We start from the raw sequence: 19,469 nt of genomic DNA, 5'->3' as shown, positions 1-19,469 counted from the left end.
ATTAAAGTGAGGCCTTTGAGAGGTGATTCGATCATGAGGGTGGAGCCCTCATGACTGGAATTAGTGCCTTTATAAAAGAGACATAATTTATAATTAAAAGGGGGACCACAAAGGTAGCTTGTCCCTTCCCCACGTGAGGACACGGTGAGAAAGCTCGTCTATGAGCCAGAAAGCGGGCCCTCACCAGACACTGCATCTGCAGGTGCCTTGATCTTGGAGTCCCAGCCTCCAGAACTGAGAAATACATTTCTCTTGTTTACAAGACACCCCATTTATCATATTTTTGTTATAGCAGCCTGAATGGACTAAGACACACCCCAGCCTCAATTTCTTGATCTGTAAATTGGGAAGGTAGTGGAAGCCTTCTCGAGGACCACTGTGAGGATTAAATGAGACTTTATGCACGAAAAGTGCCAGGCGTGCAGTTACCCATCAGCAATTGCTACGGCTTCTGTCACTAGCTTCTGATATCCCTTAATCGCTAAAAGGTGGCACCCTCCTTAACCAGTTAACTCGGTGAGGAAAGGGAGAGGACACACCACAAACCTGGTAGTTGAGCAGGGTGTGTGTGGGGGGCTGTGTATTTGAGGCCTCCCAAGGCCTGGGCTGATCAGACCCAATTTAACCTGTTTTAAACTTTTTCTTTTCTTTTTTTCTCCCAAGCCCCTCCTGTCCTGTAGGAGGAAAGACCCTCAGGCCCGCCTGGCTGTGCAGCCTCCATCTCATTCGCTCTGCATTGTGAATGGTGGCCCCGGGGTCAGGCCACTCCACAGACCTGCCTTCCTCTCCCTGACTCTGGGCAGAGGCCCCGCCGGGCCTCAGTGCAGGCTTTTTCCTGCCATTGACAACAGTCTGTGAGTTGAATGGAGTGGAGTTCCTGCCTGCTGCTTTTAGACAACTGGCCCCGTCAAGAATGAGACGAGGTTAGGTGGCTGCATTCTGTAGGAAGTTCCGGCCAGATGGACACTTCTGGGACTGGTCAGCCCAAGAATAGCCACCAGCTCTGTGTAAGGGTGATTCCTGTAACTGGGAAACGCTCACAGCAGTTCTGTTTGCACTTTGCAGGCTCTTTGGGGACAGACTCATTCACTCATCACTCGTTCCATCCACTTGTCCATATGCCTACTCATCCCATACAACGCCCACCTATCCACCCTCTACCCTCCCATCTACCCATCTTTCCATCAGTTCACCCACATCCCATCCAATCCACATATCTAGCCACCCCCATCCACCCATTCCTCCACCTCTCCATCCTTCCATCTACCCATTTAGCCATCCATCCCTCATCCCAGCCACTCATCCATCTCTCCATCCATCCAGTGATCTATCCACTCACTCATCCCACCCAATCCCCCCACCTATCCTTCTCCTCATTCCCCTACCAGTCTATCCTCCCATCTCACTCACTCATCCCTCTCTCTATCCATCCCTTCATCTAGGCACCAACTGGACCAGCAGTGGCCGGGGCTGAGCCCTCTGCCCTTAAGCCTTACCTTTGGCAGACAACTGGGCTTCTCAAGCCACTGAGAACAGGATGGTAAGCACCTCGGAGCTCTTCCTGAGCACCCAAGACCTCCAGGATGCGTTCCCTGACCACCCTGCTCCACCCACGGCAGGCTGCCCCCTCCCTGTGCCTCCTGGGTCACAGTCCCAGTTGGACGGAGTCCTGGGGCCCAGGGCAGCAGCTCACCGTAGCTGTGCTCGTACTCTCGATGGCGGTGGCGGCGGCGGCGATGGTGGTGGTGGTGGCGGCGGTGGTGACGGTGGTGGTGTCGCTGGAGCCGGGCCTGCCTGTCCCTGCGGATGCTGCCCACTATGATGGTGATGCAGGAGAGGATGATGACCACACCTATGACCGCACTGGCCACCAGCACAGGGGACACGAGCAGATGGCTGTGCTCCGAGCTCTCTGAGAATGTGGGGTAGAAGTAGCTGGTGCGGTTGTATCGAGCTACTGAGGACAGAGAGAGTGGACAGTGAGCGGGAGCACAAACCCTGCCACACACCTTCCTCCTCCATCCCTGCTGCCCTGCGAGGTATTTATCCCTACAGAGATAGAGGACAGTCCGGGGTCAGGCCCATGGACTCTATCCTGGCTGCTCCTGCCAGGGAGGAGGAGATCGGCCCCTTGCTCCACTGCCTGCAGGAGCCTCTGCTAGTGGGGGCTGCCTTCTCCTCCTCTCCTCTAAGGCCTGGGAGCTCAACTAACTCACAGATAGGAAAAGGGGAGCTCCGAGAGGGCAATGGACTTGCCCAAGATCACACAGCAAATTAGTGGCAGAGCTGAGGCTTGAACCCAAGTCTCAGCGCTAGACAAGGACTCTACCCCCTCAAGATATGAGGTTGGAAAGTCAGCATGACTTTACCAAGGTCTTGGGAAGGGCTGGGGATGCACAGGGGGTCAGAGTATGAGGATCAACTTTGCTGGCCTCCAACACTGGCCTCTTCCCTTGGGGTTGAAACCTACCCAGGGGACTCCAGGGAAATCAGGCAGGCCCAGGGGTGTGGGCAGCAACTGACCCAGACGTGTCAGGCGGTGGGTCAGATCAGGGAAGGCTTCCCAGAGGAGGTGAAGAGCAAGGACAAATGTATAGAGGGGTGGGAAGAGACTTCTAGGAGGGAGTGTGGTGTGGCAGGAGAATGGGGACACGCAAGAACCTCCTCCAGGACTAATAGCTGGGTCCCCGAGAGCCCTACAGTGGGAAGTTCCTGGGAAACTTGGTGGCTTTGTATTCCCACAGGAGAAGATGAAGCGGCCCTGGGAGCTGGAGGCCTGGGGAAAGTTAGAGTCAGCCAGGAACAGCCACAGGCACCCGCTGCCTCCCTCAGGGAGGGCCAGCACCTCCTCGGTGAGTGCCTTGGTGTGCCGCTTAATTCCCTCCAATTCTGCCAGGCAGGGACATGGTTTCCCCTTTTACAGATGCGTGGACTGAGGCTCAGTGCTGGCAGGTGACTGGCCCACATGGCTGAGCCCAAGCTTCAAAGCCCAGAGCTCACTCAGTGTCCCTGGCCCCAGGCACGAGCCCTTCCTGAGGCTGCGAGCCCTATCTCTGGATAGCCATCGGGAGGCAGCCTCAGATCCTCAATGGGCCACAGGGTCGGGGGCAAGCACTCCTGGGCCCAGTTCTGAGAGGGGCCCCTGTCTGTTCTCCCAGAGCCCAAGTCCATGTCCTTGTTTTGCATTTGTTGCACAGGATCACGCGTGGTTTCCGGGGCTTGTGTTTGATCGTTCTCCGCGTCTTCGAGCTCAGCACTGGGCCTGGGCTCACCAAAGGTGCCCAAGGCACGTATTGAGTGAGTGGCACCAAACTTGAGACCAGATGAGAAAATGGCAGGAAGGCCCTGAGCTGCCTCAGGGGAAGGAGGACTGTCTTGGGTGGTAATCAAGCAGAATTTGGATGGCCACCTGCCTGGGTAGCTGGAGGAGAGCTTCTCTTCCCAGGTGAGGGCCTGGACTTATGCAAATCAGAGGTTGGACACTCAGCTGTGGCCACTTCTCCCTTCCATCCCTTCCCAGCACTGCCTCCAAAAGCCTGTGTCGCACTCAGCCCACGGCAGGGACAGGTAGGTGAAGCACGAACTTGGGCCCTTCACCTGAGCTATGAACATGCCCTGCCAGCAGTTCTGGCCCATGCTGGTGGCTTTTGCAGCCTACTGATCTTCAACAGAAGGGGCCGGCCTGGAGGCTCTGCTCTCTGGGCCAGTATGTCTTCCTAGCCCGAGATCTAAGCCTTTGCTTGCTGGAGTTCATTGCAGGCTGGTGCCCTGCAGGGGCATGCACTGGGAGAAGGGAGCTCCCCGTGGCTTTGGCTGGGCACGCTTGCTTCCTGACTCTGATGTGAGAATGCCGGGTGAACGGATTTCTGGGATTCCTTGAGGGCCAAACACAGACCACTGTTGTCAGAGCCCCGATGACGCACAGGCTCTGTGCGAAGAGCCTGCTTCATCCTTCAAGCAACATTTATACAATTGTCCCCATTTTATAGGTGAGCGCACTGAGGCTCAGAGATATTAAATGACTCACCTACAATCAAACAGCCAGTATATGACTAAGACAGGCCCTCTCTGGGCCTTGGCCCCTCCACTAAATCTTGAGGAGCTGGAAAAGAAGCTCTTGAGTGTATAAGAATAATAGCACAAAAAGGGGAAGGAGGGCAGAGTTATATAGGAGTAACTGGAGTAACTTAATTCTCACTGGAACTAACTTAGTATAAATATGAAGTAGATTGTGACACGTTTAGATGTACATAATATATCCTGGAGTAACCACTAAGGAAATAATTCAAACAAATATAGTGAAAAAATCATTAAAGGAATTAAAATGTCACAGTAGAAAATATTCACTTAAAGCCAAAAGGAGAAATAGAGGAACAAAAATGACAAGAGATGTATAGAAGACAAAAAATAAAATGGCAGATGTAAATCCAAATGTATCAATAGTAACATTAAATGCAAATTGACGAGACAATCCAATCAAAAGGAAGAGATGGTCAGACCGGATAAGAAACAGGAACCAACTACATACTGTCCACAGGAGCCTCACTTGGCAACTAAAGACATCAACAGGTTAAAAGAAAAAGGATGGAAAAAAATATACCATGCAAACAGCAACGATAAGAAAGCTGGAGTGGCTATACTAATATTAGAAAAAATAGACTTTAAAACAAAAAAGTCATTAGAGATAAGAGGGACATTTTATAATGATAAAAGGGTCATTCCATCAGGAAGTTATAACAACTATAAACATATATGCACCTAGGAACAGAGTCCCACAACACGTGAAGTAAAGGCTGACAAATTGGAGGGAGAAATAGACAAAACTAATAATAATTGGAGACTTCAATATCTCATTTTCAATAAGGTATAGAATTCAGTTTCTTCTCTGCTCTTTAACTGGTTGTAACTGCTTGAGTTTTTGATGAAGTGCCAACTTTTCATTTTTATTCCCTTGGCTGTCAGCTACCCTAAGCTAAAGTCTTCCATTTTTCTTCAAGACCCAGGGATGAAAGGTGGCAAAGTCAGGCTCTCCTCCATCTTTTTCTCCCAGGCAAAAGGGGTCAGTTGAAATTGTCCGGTCTGACCTCAACTTAGGAGATACCTAGTTCTTGGCTGACGAATATAGAGCATGCCTGCCACCATTTCCTAAGTCTATGCCAACGGCAGACATTACTAGTTGACAATGGTTCTCTTTCCCATTTGGCCCAGGAGGCAGCCTCAGCATCCTTTACAACACAGCACTCCACACAGTGCTTACACCTGGTCACGGAGCTTTTGGCCACCACTCATCCAGTGTCACCACAGTCCACCATGCTACCACTCCTGAGCCCATGGCCAGGGCTTTGGCTTGGACTAGAGCTGAGCCAGTGGTCACTCTGCTACTGTATTCTCTCTGATAAAGTACAGGCCTGCAGGCTGTCCAAGCAATGTCACTCTCTTCCTCTCTACCATGTGGCCTCTCACCTTTGAAGCCAAGGGCAGGACCAGTGTCAGGGACATCAGCTCTCCTGGGGGAGGATAAGAGTGTGTGGGGTCCACACTGCTGACAGGGCTCTGGACTATCCTGTTGAGCGTGTCCCAGCTACTGCAGTGGCTTGGGACACATTGGTCAGCCCATGATCCAAGACAGATGTGCTACCAGACAGCTGCCCATGGTGTGGCTGCAGAGGCCCAGGATGAAAGCGTAGGGCTGAATGTGTGTGTACATGCCTGCCCTGCTCAGTGCACAGAACTTGCTGCCGAGGTGCCAGCCCTGCAGGGTCACCTTGAAGATGCCCCTCCCTCCACCTGCCTCAGCAGCAGTTGAGAGCTGCGCCCCCTGACAGTGCCAGGCTCATGACCAGCCAGGCGTGGAGATGGCATTACTCGGGCCGGCAGATGGAGCCAGTCGGTGCAGGCATCAGCCTACAGGGCTGGTTGGGAAATTAATCTTCCAGTCACTGCGACCAGCAGAGGTAGGCGCTGCTTTAAATTATGAGGGGAACCCTTCCAGTTTCGAAATGCAGGGCCCATTTTATCAATAAGATAAATATGACTGCAGAGAAATAACATGATGACAGCCCCCCTTCTCACCTCCCTGTCCCCTGCATCAGCTGTGGCAAGGACAGAGGATGAAGCAAGCTTCGTCTCTATCCTGGATTTTCTTCCCAAGCAGCTTCGACAGAGGTGTCGATGATCAAGAGGAAATTATACCTCAAAATCCCAGCTCTTCCCTGAGATGTGGCCCTGCCTCCACATAGCAGCATGAATAGCTAGCATCTCCTGACTACCTACTGTGTGTCCAGCTCTGTGCTTGGTACTTCTTACATACCGTCTTATTTCATCCTCATGATGGCTTGTATTGGGATCCCCAATTAACAGGTGGGGAAACTGAGCCTCAAAGAGGTTACATAACTTGCCCAAGGTCACACAGGGAGAGACCTGGGTTGAGGGCAGCAGAAGCCCTAGGCTCTTAGCGGAGATGCTGTTCTGTGGCAACCCGGCACCGTGCACTGGGAGCTCGTGTTTTTTGGATCTTGCTAAAGTAAACTTTTCTTCCCCCTAAAGCAATGCTCTGCTTCTTCTGGGCCACTTGATATGTAGTCAAAGTTCACCACGACCTACGGCTTCTTCACGGTGAAGGCATATAAACAGCTGAATGTTGCTGAGTTTGGCAGGGCTGGCAGGGGTCAGACTATGAGGGGTCTTGAAGGTCAAATCAAGAGACTGTCCTTTATCCCAAGGGCAAAGAGGAGACATGGAAGAGCATGGTGAGAGTGTTGTAGGAGAGCCCTCTGGCTGCAGAATGGGGCGCAGGGTGGGAGGCAGATGCCTGGTGAGGCGGCTGCTGTGAGGGTCCACATGAGCCTGGAGCTGGCGGGGAGGCGGCTGGGACCCGGAGCCCCTGCACCACGCAGAGCCGCGCGCCAAGCAGCGCTCAGGTGAAGGCACTTGATGGGCAAGATGCTGCTTCAGAGAGGTCCTCCGCCCCTCCAATTTGGCGTCCTCTGAGCAGGCCTAGTGCTATCCGCGCTCTGCAGATGGGGTCCCAAGGCCCCCTTTGGGTCTGGGGTGGTGCCTGAGTCCCTGGGCCACTGCCGTGCCAGGCAGAAGCCAGCTCTCACGCCTCCAGACTTCTGGTCCAGGGCTGGGACTGGGACCCACAGTTGAGTCAGAAGGCCCTACGTGACCCAGGCCTGGAGGTGGGCTGGGTCTTGGGCTTGCTTGTCTCTGGGCAGATGCCACAGTGACCCCCACTTACAGATGAGGACACTGAGTCTTGGTGAGCTGAAGTTTGCCCACCTAGTTTTGTGGCAGATCTGGGATGTGAACCTAGGCCCGTGTGATAATTCATCAAATAGTGGCACAGAGCAGGGGAAGAGAGCAGGACGGGGTGGGGGTAGGGGTGGAGGTGGGAGAACAAGGTTCTGTTCCTGGTTCCACCACTCACTCACTGTGTACTGTGTGGCCTTGGGCACATCCCCTGCCCTCTCTGGACCTGCTCCTTAACTGCCTGAAGAGACACTTATTCTTGAACAGTTCTCCCTCCAGGGCAGGTGAAGGGTCTCAGAGGGGTGGGGACAGGGTGAGGGCGAGGTGAGCATGGTGGGTGTAAGGGGAGGTGATGAGATCCAGGCCCGTGTCAGGGGCTGAGGTTGGGGCTGGCTCCAGTCTGGGGATCCCAGGGAACATGCAGGGCAGGGAAACTGAGGCAGCCCATCGCCACCGAGTCTTTGCTGAGTGTGGTATGCAGGCAGCTCCCCAGTCACTCCGTCTGGGTGCAGGAAGTGCTCTTTGCAGCCTGAAGCTACCTGAGCAGCACTGATATAGGGAGGGCATCAGACACTGGGGTGCTGAGCCAACATCTTTAGACCTCCAGTCCTGCCCACTCCCTCAGACATGCCGGCTAGAGGGAGAAGGGGGGCCAAGGACTTGCATCTGACTGATGGCTCTTGTCACAAAAAATTCTGAAAGCATTTGTCATGGGTCCACCTGCCTTGCAAGTCTGGCTCAGCAGTGCACGTCCTCCTCCACTGCTGAGCCCACCAGCACGAGGCTGCAAGTCACTGGAGGGAATATGGGGAACAGGATTCAAGCACTACCTTCCTCTGCTCACCACTGGCTGGTCCCAGCCTCCTAGGAGGGATGTGAGAGGGGCTGAGGCAGGGGACATGGCAGGGCAGGCTCGCTCACTTAGGCACTTCTGAGTCTCCTCTCCTGCTTTTTTGGGTGACTTCTCAACCCTTTTGCTGATATCCATTCTCTGGTCACCAGGAGAAATGACGGAGAGATGTCAGAGTGCTGGGGGTGGGTCAGAGACATCCAAACAGAGGGTGCTGGGTCTTGAAGGACAAACCAGCAGAACAAGGTCAGGGGAGGGAGGAAGGAGCATGGGCAGAGCATGGAGGGGTGAGGTCCCAAGAGAGCTCAGCAGAGGAGGAGGTGCTCCTGGGGCTAGGCTGTGGGATGCCACCTTAACATTGGGGTTATGGGGTAAGGAAAAGGCTACTTGGTGTTCAGGATTCTTCTTACAATGGGGGTGCATCTCTACAAGAAGTCAGCTAATGTCATGTCAAGGTCCTGACACTTTTTACTTGGCCATTTGTGGCATTAAGAGTGGGGCAGATTATAGTGGAAAGGAGGATTGGAATGGGAAGTCATCCACCTAGTCATCAATCTTCCCTAAATCCACTCAACCAACCAATCATCCATCCTCCCATGTATTTATCTACCTAGGGATCTACTCAGCATCTACTTGATCGATCATCCGTCCATCCATCCGTCCATCCATCCATCCATCCATCCACTAACCAATACTCACTAAGTGCTTGGTACATGCCTGGACATGCGCTAGACGATGGGAACATGAATATGAATCAAACTAAAATGAAACTCTCAAGCTATGGAAAGAAGAGGTCTCACAGGTGCCCCAGTGTTGGGAGGGGAAGTCTTAGTACACCATGGAGCTCCCTGCTCTCACTTCATGCAGAGTAACTCTGCTTCCATTCGTTTTACATAGCAGAGTTAATAGGAGAGTGCTCTACTCCCAAATAGAAGATTTTCAACCACTGCATTAAAACATAACCAAAAAAACATAAGTGACCCCCCACAGGCTGTCAATGAGTCTATGAATATAGGATGAAAGTGATTTATTCCACTATTAAGATACATTCTGCCACTTAAATAAACTCACCAAAATTAACTCCCATGTACCTCCACATACCCAAATTCCGTAAGTTTACTGTCTTGTCATCATTCACTAAGGTTTTATCTCTGATTTCATGAATAATTTATTTATTGGCTGGAAAACTCACTGAAACAGAGTCACAGACTACTTTTCCCTATTTCTGCAGAGGAAATAGTGAACTGGCTGCCATTACCGAACCCCACAGCAGAAGTACATCTTCCAATGAACCCACACCAAAAACCTCCCATTTCTTGCTAGAATCATCACTGGCCCCGGCCTCCTCATTTTCTCTCCTCTTCTGTTACCACCTAGAGTTGGCTCTTAGGCTACTTTCTACAAAGAACAGAATCACTGTGCATGCTCAGTGAGTATGAATTAGTCAAACTGTGTTGAGAAGCAGATGCTGGGGGCCTGTCTCGGCCCACCCATCAGGTAGAGAATTAGCTCCCACATCCTAGCTTGCATTATGAGACTCAAAATCACGGCTTGGAAAAATGACCATTTACTGCGATGTGGACTTTCCAGGAAGTACATGAATAATTGATACACAAAATGTTAAATTCATGAATGCTGCAAATTATCATCAGCTATCCCCTCCACAAGCTGGACCAGCCTAGAGCTGTATTCCTGGGCCGCAGTGGCTGAGCCCGCTTCCCAAGTACTGTCTTCCTCAAGTTTGGCTTTGGCCTTTTGCTTTTGTGGGTTCTGATTCTGGAACATGTTAAAGGCGATGGGATTTTGTCTTCCACTCCACAGAGGTTCCCTCAGCTCCCAGAATTTACAAGGGCACATGGGAAACCAGCACCAGGGCAGCAGCATATTAAAAATAATATACCATAAGTAGAGAAGGCTTATTTCAGGAATGCAAGAATGGTTTCAGATCAGGAAATCTATAAACATAATCTATCACTTCAGTAGGTAGGACGAGAAAAACTAGTAGACTAGACAAAGACAGATACTTCTTGGCCATAATAAATCCTGATGATCTCAATCAACTGTCAACATCACACTGAACCATGGAGCTTTGGAAGATTTCTTAGCATGTGGTTCATGGAACATGGATTCCTAAAAACATTATGGGGTATTTGGGACAAGCCCTTTATCCCTATAACCTCCAAGACTGCCTTGCAGCCCTGAGATGTCTTGGGACCCAAATGGACCCCAGTCCCAGGCCTTTTATTCACCAACATTCGGTATCCTGAGAAGGTGGGTGGCCCTAGGGTCCTTTCGGATAAGGGTCACTCCTTAGCCACCTTCCTCAGGGGGAAGTCCAGAACTCCTCCAGCAGAGCCGATCTGCATCTTGTCCTAGGCTCTGGCTAAGTAAGACACAGACGGTCATGGGTTCAAATCCTGGCTCTGCCTCTTGCAGGCAGTACCCTCTGAGCCTCTGTCACTTCATCTGTAAAATGGGAATGGTAGTCTCTGCTATGAACTAATCAGAGCACACTGCCTGGCAGGATGCTTGGCACACAGTAGGTGCTCAACAGATGACGATTAAACCTTAAAATCTTAAAAATATCCCCTACACATAGATCTAAACGTGAAAGGCAAAACAGTAAAGCTTCAAGTGGAAAACACTGCAGAACATCTTCCTGACCTTGGACTTCTTAAACAGGATATAAAGGTACCAACCGTAAAAAAAAATTGATACCTAAATAATGGTGGGAGTTTAGGCTTCAAGGTGGGCAGGGGGCCATGGTTCTGCACAGGGACGGGACTGAGATGTGAACTGGGTCAAGGCCATGGCTGGAGCAAGCGGAAGGTTTCGAAAGACCTTCTAAATATATTCATCATTTGTACCCTGCCTTGGGACAGTGGAGAATGCTTCTCATGGAGGTATCTGTCCAGGTGCCTGGAACTGGCTAATAGATCCTGAGACACAAAAGGGTCCTTTTCCCCCATCTTTATGGAATCATCCATTTTTTTCATGATTAGCTGTTTCACTCTGATAGGCTTGTTCTTTGCGAGATACCCAAGAGAGCAGTTGCACCATCTATTACAGCGGTTCAATGTCAAACAGTATTAATATGTCTTGGGATGATACAGGAAAACTAATTTTGAAACCTAGGCCTCATGTTCAGTGAAGGGATCTAGAACAACCTTTCTTCAAATAAGTGATAAGTAAAAAGCCCCACAGGATTCCTTTTCAGTTGGAAAAATGCAAGTCTTAGCAGCAGCTGACAGGAAATGTGCGCTATTTTCCCGGGCTGTCTTTTGATGCTGACTCACATTACCATGCCTTTGGTACCTCCGATTACCTAGGTTTCAGTATTAGTGTCGCTTCAGTACTTCCGACCCTGCAAAGATTTTTGCAGTTGAAGTACAGGTTTTGGTTACTGAGTTAAACTGAGACCCTCATGCAGTTTTGTAATACGTTTTTGCACTCTAACTCAAAGCCAATGTTGAACAGAAGGAAAATATCGTGCGTACCTTTCTCCTTCTGAACATGTCCCATCAGCTTCCCATCCCCATGGCTCTTGTCATAAGACAACGGTGTGTAGCTGGACCTTTCATTCTTGTGCACCTAATAATAAACCCTACTGGAGGAGAGGCACTGGATGCGCTTCAGATTGAGCAGAAATCGATATTGAAATGACAGGTAAACATTTGTTAAACTAGCTACTGAACCTCAGCCACTATTGTGATTAAACTCTTTAGTTCGGGGTTTTTATTTAATGATCAATAGAATTTATATTTTAAAAGAACTCAAAGAACACGCCACAGCTTTCTGAATACACACATTTAGTTAGAAATTACATACTGTCTAAGAATTTGATAGTCATGTTGTTTTAGATAATTGGATTTTATGCTTGGTAGATATGCCATGGCGCTAGTATCGCGCAGGTGTAATTGATCATCCTACTTCCTCATCAGGATAACATGGGAGAACGCCGCAGCGCTACAATTTTCACTGTTCAGAGTGTTGGCGACATACTGTGCATGTATAATAGCCATATGACTCTAATAATCCTTAAACTATTGGGATCCCTGTTGATATTTTAGTGTTGGAGGTATCTTTTTACCTTGAAAAAAAATAAGCGATTTTTGAAAATGTTTAAATTATTTCATGAGCAGTCTTTTAAATTTCGTTTAACCTAAAACCTGAAATTTCAATAATAAACAAAAACTCTTTAACAAGACTCCCACCCAACTTAAAAGGTGTCTACCTTGGCTTTCACGTTTATAAAATTTTATTCTTTGAAGCGCAATGATCAAATCCTCTGCTCTGGAAAAGTACAAGAGGGTATTCCATAATCTCATGTTCTGTATCATTTTATTTTCTATCAATTTTGAAGTTAAATATGAATAAAGTAAATAATTATATACAAAAACCAAAAAAATATATAGAAAAAAGTCAAGACTATCTGTTAATCCAAAGACACCATTACGAAAGTGAAAAGGCAATCCACAAAGAGGGAGAAGGTTTTTGCAATAATACATCCAGCAGAGGACTTGCATTCAGAATATATAAAGAACTCCTAGAAATCAATAACTGAAAGACCCAATAGAAAAACGGGCAAAAGACTCAAACCATCACTTCACAAAAGAGGATACCAAGGTGGTAAACTACATTTAATAACCAGAGAAATGAAAATGAAAGCCACAAGGTGAGATCTCTACTACCCACCAGAGTGGCTAACATGAAAAAAATCCAGACAATACCAAGTGTTGATGCGGATATAGAGCAACTAGAACTCTCAGACGTTGCTGGTGGGAGGATGAGTTAGTACGGCCACTCTGGAATACTGTTTACCTCTATCTCTTAAAGTCCAACATAAGGATACCCTATAACCCAGAAATTCCACTCCTAGGCAGAATGCATTCTCCAAGAGAAATGCATCCATGTGTTCACCACAAGCCAGGCACTAGAACTATGCCGTCCAATATGGTAGCCACTAGCTACATGGAGCTACCTTAATTAATTAAAACAAAACAAAATGAAAAATTCAGTGCCTCAGTTACACTAGCCACATTTCAGGTGCTCCAGAGCTAGATGTGGCTGTCAGAGTGGACAGTGAAGATACAGAACATTTTCATTATTGCGGAAAGTTCTATTGGCTAGCACTGTACTAGATCGTTCACAGCAACACTATTCATTCATGGCCCCAAAGTGAAGACAACTCAAATGTCCATTAAAGTAGAATGGATAAGTTATTTGTGGCATATTCACACAATGGAATACCATATAGTGATGAGAATAAATGATCTACAATTATACACAATACCATGGGTGACTCTCACAACAGAATGTTAAGCAAAAGAAGCCAGACAAGAAGAACATATGGCATGATTCCATAAATATAAAGTTCAAAAGGAGGCAAAACTCATTTATGGGGATGGAAGTCGAGACAATGGTTGCCTTTGGCATGGGGTAGTGACTGGAAGAGCACATGGGAGGAATTCTAGGTAATGATGTATTCCTTTTTCTTTTTTTGAGGAAGATGAGCCCTGAGCTAACATCTGCCACCAATCCTCCTCTTTTTGCTGAGGAAGATTGGCCCTGAGCTAACATCCATGCCCATCTTCCTCTACTTTATATGTGGGACACTTGCCACGGTGTGGGTTGATAAGCGGTGTGTAAGTCCATGCCCGGGATCTGAACCGGTGAACCCTGGGCTGCTGAAGTGGAGCATGCAAACTTAACTGGTATGCCACGGGGCCAGCCTCAATGATGTGTCTCTTGATCTGAGTGTGTTCAATTTGTGAAAATTCATTGAGCTGTACACTGATGATCTGTGTATCTTTCTGTGTGCATGTTACATGTAGTGGTGTGCCGATAAACTAGCTTTCCAAAGAAAAATAGAAAGAAAGAAAAAAGAAAAATCCCTGATTTGTAGTGTTTGCCAATTTCCAGTGTAAATACTCCCATCATGGTAGAGTTTAAGCTGGTTACCAATGGTTTAACAATGGTTCACAAAACTCCCTAACTGTTGACTCTTGTGAGCTGGTATTTCTACTAAACAAACAAAACCCCAACTCTAGAAAATCCGCAGAAAAGGAATTCCTCAGTTCTCACTCCAGATGTTCAGTGTCCTGGTGTCGGGACCCAAGGGGAAGGCCTGCAGTGGGCTGGGGTGGGGGATGGGGAGGGTTTGCTGCCCTGACTGTCCACTGCCTCCAACCAAGGCTGAGGGGGGACCAGGCTGTGACAGCCATTGTCCTTTTAAAGACATAGCTTGGGTCAGTTTTCCTTTCAAAAGAGGGCTGCTCTTTCTCTGCATCTTCACTGAGAACAGGGCAGCCGGCTCCATTTGAAAGAGCACTTTATGCGGAGTCAGGCTGGGAGCCTCACAGTTTCAGCCCCAAACACGCTGTGAGGCCTGGTCCAGCCGCTCTCTGCATGTCAGTTTCTGCATCTGCAGCGTGAGGCAGTTGGGGTAGAGACCCAGGGTAAGTCCCGTAGGGTCAGCAGATGACCTCTTACATCCAGTCTACAGGGTAGGGAGAATCTGTTTTCTTGAGTTACCCCATCAGGTGCCTGTGATGGGGTTCTGCGAACAGCTGGCACCTGGCCACCCCTGAGGAAGGCCTGTCTAATGAAGGTGGGCCGTGGGCCAGGCCCCCTCTCAACGCCAGCCTGGGGCTGGCCGGGAAGGAGGAGAGGAGACACGACCTCCCCTCAGAGCAGTGGCGGGAGGACCCTCAGGGAGGAGCCTGCAGGGAGGAGCCTCAGGGAGGATTGAGTGAGTTCTGCAGCTCTCACGGTGGCATTAAAGAGCCAGAGGAAGAGAAGAACAATCTTTTTGAACAGCTCTGTGCTCACCAACCTCTCACGGTCACACTGGAAGCTGGGTCTCATTATCCCATTTTATAGGTGAATAAACGGACGCTTGGGCAATTTAAATGCATTAGCTCTGATGGTTTTTGAATCTGGGTCTTTCAGCTCTGGCTGTTTTTACTGCATTAGGCTACATCCACCCCCAATCCCTACTCTTAGCCCCATTCCTAGGCGAGACAAGTATCATCCAGGGGCTGGAGAGCCTGGCATATGGGCAGAGGAAAGCTCTGGAATGACTCTCTCGAGCAAGGCCTGGAGGTCACCTACAGACATGGAGTCCAGGTGGGGTCAGGTGGGCAGAGGGAGCAGCCCCTGGAAGCTGATGCTTTGGGGACGAATGGGGGACATGGTGCTTTAAAAGCAGAGAGAAGCAAGTAGAAGGAACTCTGGGAGGTGAAAATGTCCTCAAGCTCCCAGAGGGGCCAGTGTGGCCAGTGCCCTGGGCTTAGACCCTGAAGCCCTGCTTTTGAATCCTGTTTCCTCCTCCAGTGGTCCCTGGGTCCACAGGGCACGGGACTTCTCTCTTGGGGCCTCTCTCTCCTGTCTGGGAAGCATGCAGGCCTGCACGCTTCTGTGGTGACATCGTGGAGGACGACCAGCCTTGCCCAATCAGTGCAGCTGAGTTTCGGGGTAGCTACTCTAGGGCAGCCCTTGGCCGAGAAATGGCAATGTCCTCACACATTCCTGCTTGCAGGTAAATCCTCCCCAGTGCACTTGGCTTTGGGACGCCGTGGGTGACAGCTCTGGGGAGCATGCTTCCCCTGGCAAGATTTCTAGATACAGAAACCATTTTGCCCTCCACCAACCCAAAGCTCAGTCTCTAGATCCTCCCGTTCCCCACACTCTCTGGTTGCAGCAGAAGAGGCTGGAGGGGGACAAGATGGAGATAAAGGGACAGGAGGCCAGGACGGTGGCCCAGGTGATGATGATGATGGTGTCTTTGGTCCAGGAGTTAGTGGTGGAGGTGGCAAGATGGGGTCAGATTTGAAGATGAAACTGTTAGGATTTTCAGATTAATTGGATTTGGGGTGAATGAGAAGGAGAAAAAGTGACAAAGTTTGAGGCCTGAGCATGTGGGAGGACTGAGCTGCCACTTACTGAGAGGGAGAAGATGAGGGGCAGGTTTGGTGGGGGACCCAGCCGAGATTTAAGGTTTGGACAGGTGACATCTGAGATGCCCTGTAGACACTGTGTGGAGATACAGGGCGGACAGCTGGATATATGAGTCTGGAGTTCAGGGAGAGTAGAGTCTGGAGGTGTCAATTTGGGGACTGTCAGTGTATGGATGCTGCTCAGTAACACGAGGCTGGGTGACATCACCCAGGGTGCTCACTGCCAGGGGATGGTGAAATGCAAAAACTGTGCCAGCTGGGACCGCTCCGCAAAAGCCGGGAGTACCGCTACTGTTATTATTACTATACTAAGTGCTCAAGCCGATGCTGATGTCCTCTTGCCAGGGACACTGATATAAAATGATTGTGCCTGGAAGATTAGTTATCAGACGCCGAGCGCCTGCTACAGTCAGACTCTGTGCTAGACTGGAGAACCCCGAGGAGGGGCAGCCAGGATGTTCACAGGCCATGACGTCCTGCCCCAGAGTGGACTCTCCATTCAAGGGCTGGGGGTGAAGGGTGGACCTGACTCCACCCTTGTCCTTTTGTCCAGCTGCAGGTAACCAAAAGTGAGCCCTGGAAAGACTCACCTGGAATGTATCCCTGGCCCCACCATTTTCTAGCTGTGTCACTTAGATTAGTTTCTTCATGTCCTTGAGCCTCAGTTTCCTCGTGCGTGGAATGGGCACACTGACCCCTCTCTTGAAGAGCTGTTTCAAGGAAGCAAGGAGGCCACGTAAAGAAATGCTCTTAAGGCCTTGGAATCCCTTTACAATGTGATAAACAATGTGATATTTTAAATGGGATTATCTCATTTGATCCTCACAGCAACCCTCTGACATGGATATTCTTATCAACTCCTGTTTTACAAAAAAGGAAACTGAGGCTCAGAGAAATGACCAGCTGAAGTCACTCCTTCTTTTCCCTTGCCCACTCCAAAGTCAGACCTCAGCAGGGAATGGACAAGGGTTTCATTTCCCAGGGTAGTGCCTACATGTGTTTACAGAGAGTCTGAGGTTGTATGCAGGCTCAGTAGGAAAGAGTGCTGCAATTGATTAGCAATGTCTGCTTTGAGCACAGAAGTGGTAAATGGTGTACTGCGTCCCCTCATTTGCCCTCCTTGCCTTCAAGTCCTTCCTTCTGTTGATGGCTAAGTCTCTGAAGAGGCAATGGTTACAATGAGCAGAGAAGAAAACAGTAGTATGTGGTCCAAACCCCAAATTCATCTCCGAAGTCCCCATCTCTCTCCATTTTTCCCGCTCTATCACCAAAGACTTGAGTAACATTAAGCTGTGTAGAGAGAGGGTGGTCAAAAGGACAAGACTTTCAAGTTTCTTGAGCATCTTCTCAGTGCCTGGCACCAAGCTAGATTCTCCTTGTGGCATGTCAAATCTGAGCATCAAACCAAAAGGCTAGTACAACCATTTCCATCTCACAGACCAGCAAAGTGACATTTCCAGATATTAAGTAGCTTGCTCCAGATCACACAGCTGGGAAGTGTCAGCAAGAGCTGTATCCAAACCCAGGCACTGTCTACCAAACCACATCGACTCTGAGGGAGACCCGAGCCCACCCGGAGGCTCTGCCAGGCTGCGATTCCAGGCAGCCTGGGTTCTTAGCAAAGACAAGCCCCACCTGACTTCTCTATGGATCAACGGATACCACTTTCTGTCCTCCTTCCTGCTTTGCTATAGGCTCAGTCTCCCCTGGGGACCCAAAGCCCCTCCTCTCTCAGATCTGTTCCCCAACGCCAGAGGGAGGCAGGCCACCCCCATGGCACAAGGAGCTCCCTGGAGCTGCCGTCTGCTGGTGGAGAAGAAGAGGTTGTGAAGCATCTGTTCTTGGATCCTGCGTCCTGGGGAATCCTGGGCCACCCTGCCCAGCTGGGGCCAGATGGAGAAGGCTCCCACGCCTCCAGCCTTCCCGAGCAGCCAGGCTGGTCCTCCTCCTCCTTGCTAGTGCTTACGGCTGGAAAATGGCTCACAGGCCTGGCACTTGCAGGCAGAAGACCCGACTTCCCTCTCACAGCCACGTGGCCAAAACCCCTCTGGGCTTCCCCGGGCCAGGGGTTCCCCTGCCTTCCCCCTCCCTGTTCTTGCCTCCTCTCTCTGCCTTGGTCTTCTCACTTGGTTGGGAGGGGACGATGAGGTCTGCTGGGGCTGTCTCTAGGAGAGGCTGATGAGCTGAAATGCCTGGGAGGTGAGATGGGGTGGGGGATGCTGGGGGTGTGGGCGGTGCCAGGGAGGAGTCTGCCTAGCCTGGTCTGATTAACGCCCACCTGACTCCTGAGAGGCCAGGGGACGGTCCCACTTCACCCAGTGTCTGAAGCTGTGCAAGCCGGGCAGACCAGTGCCTGCTGCCCTGCTCCCCACTGCCCGGTCCACCTTCTCAGCTCCTTCTGCGACCTCCTGACATCTGACCCCCGGGGTGGGGTCTTGCTCCTCGGAAAATTTTGGGCTTGTTTTTCCTTCTGGGGACTTTTCTTTTTACCCTTCTCAATTGGTGGGGGGGCTGGAGGTGTAGAACCCAAACAGGAACAAGCTTTGGCTCCTACCCTCAGTTTTTCAGGTTTTAACAGGCTTTGGGATCATATGTACTGACGGCACAGGATGCCTTTGTGAACTAAGAGAGTTGAAGCAGTTCCCTGTTAGGTGTCTAAATTCGCGGAGCAGGAAAGGAGGTGTTAAAAGGAGGGCGTGTGGCCTCGGCAGGGCCCTCCTGGGACTTCTTGCTCCGTTCCTCAGGGTGTTCCCGTGTCAGGTGTCTTCTGGACGGCTGGAGCGCTTGTGGTTCTGCGTCCCTTCCAGAACCTGCGTGAGAACCTCTGGTCTGCGAGCCCAGGAGGCTGCCTACGGGCATCTCTTCATCTCGAGTCCCTCACTTGCCCGGTTGTTCAGTAAACATTTATGAGGCAGTGATTTCCAGGCTGGGTCTGACAAGGGGGCCTGGATTGGGGCGAAGTCAGGATGGAGATCTAATTCGGAAACCCCCGGGGGGGCTCCTGGGTGGTTGGCAGTAATGGGTGTGTGGGACGGGAGTTGAGGGTCACTCCCAGATTTCTGGCCTAGGGACTGAGCGGATGGTGGTGCCCTAAACCAACAGAGCAAAGTCAAGCAAAGCCAGCCTGGAGGGGAAGGCAAAGAGTCCAGTTTGGGCCGGGCTGGCTCTGAGGCGCGGGGGTGAGGACCGCCCAGGAGAGAGGCAGCAGAAGGCAGAGGCAGGAATAGGGTGGGAGAGAGGCTTGAGAGCTGCCGGCCTAGAGGCTGCAGCTGAAAGCAGACTGAGGACGAGGAGTCCTGGAGTGTTCGGGCGAGAAGTCCAGGGGCGGGGTTGGAGCCCTGGGGCCCCAGTGTTCCCTCACCGTCAGAGGAGACGGTGAACAGATGGCCGGACGGCCAGAAGGGCTGCAG

General features: G+C 50.4%; 1 protein-coding gene and 1 pseudogene across 7 annotated transcripts in view; one reads left to right on the top strand and one right to left on the bottom strand.

The window, feature by feature from the left end:
• Positions 1–19,469, bottom strand: part of BEAN1 (brain expressed associated with NEDD4 1) — a 39,768-nt gene that overhangs the window by 8,413 nt on the left and 11,886 nt on the right. For 2 of the 7 annotated variants that reach the window (XM_044761281.2, XM_014854417.3), the window contains exons 3-4: positions 16,650–16,769; positions 1,694–1,957 (exon numbers count right to left, since the gene is read on the bottom strand). In XM_044761281.2, the coding sequence (XP_044617216.1) occupies positions 1,694–1,957; positions 16,650–16,769 (384 nt within the window). The remainder of the gene's footprint in view (positions 1–1,693; positions 1,958–16,649; positions 16,770–19,469) is intronic. The other 5 variants (XM_044761286.2, XM_044761285.2, XM_044761284.2 and 2 more) reach the window with 3 other exon arrangements.
• LOC139042391 (nuclear envelope phosphatase-regulatory subunit 1 pseudogene) lies at positions 8,468–16,622 on the top strand (annotated as a pseudogene).

This window comes from Equus asinus, chromosome 28 (assembly GCF_041296235.1).
Source record: "Equus asinus isolate D_3611 breed Donkey chromosome 28, EquAss-T2T_v2, whole genome shotgun sequence".
Lineage (NCBI taxonomy): Eukaryota > Metazoa > Chordata > Mammalia > Perissodactyla > Equidae > Equus > Equus asinus.
The sequence above is the reverse complement of the archived record's forward strand: the minus strand, read 5'-3'. Positions and strand labels throughout refer to the sequence as shown.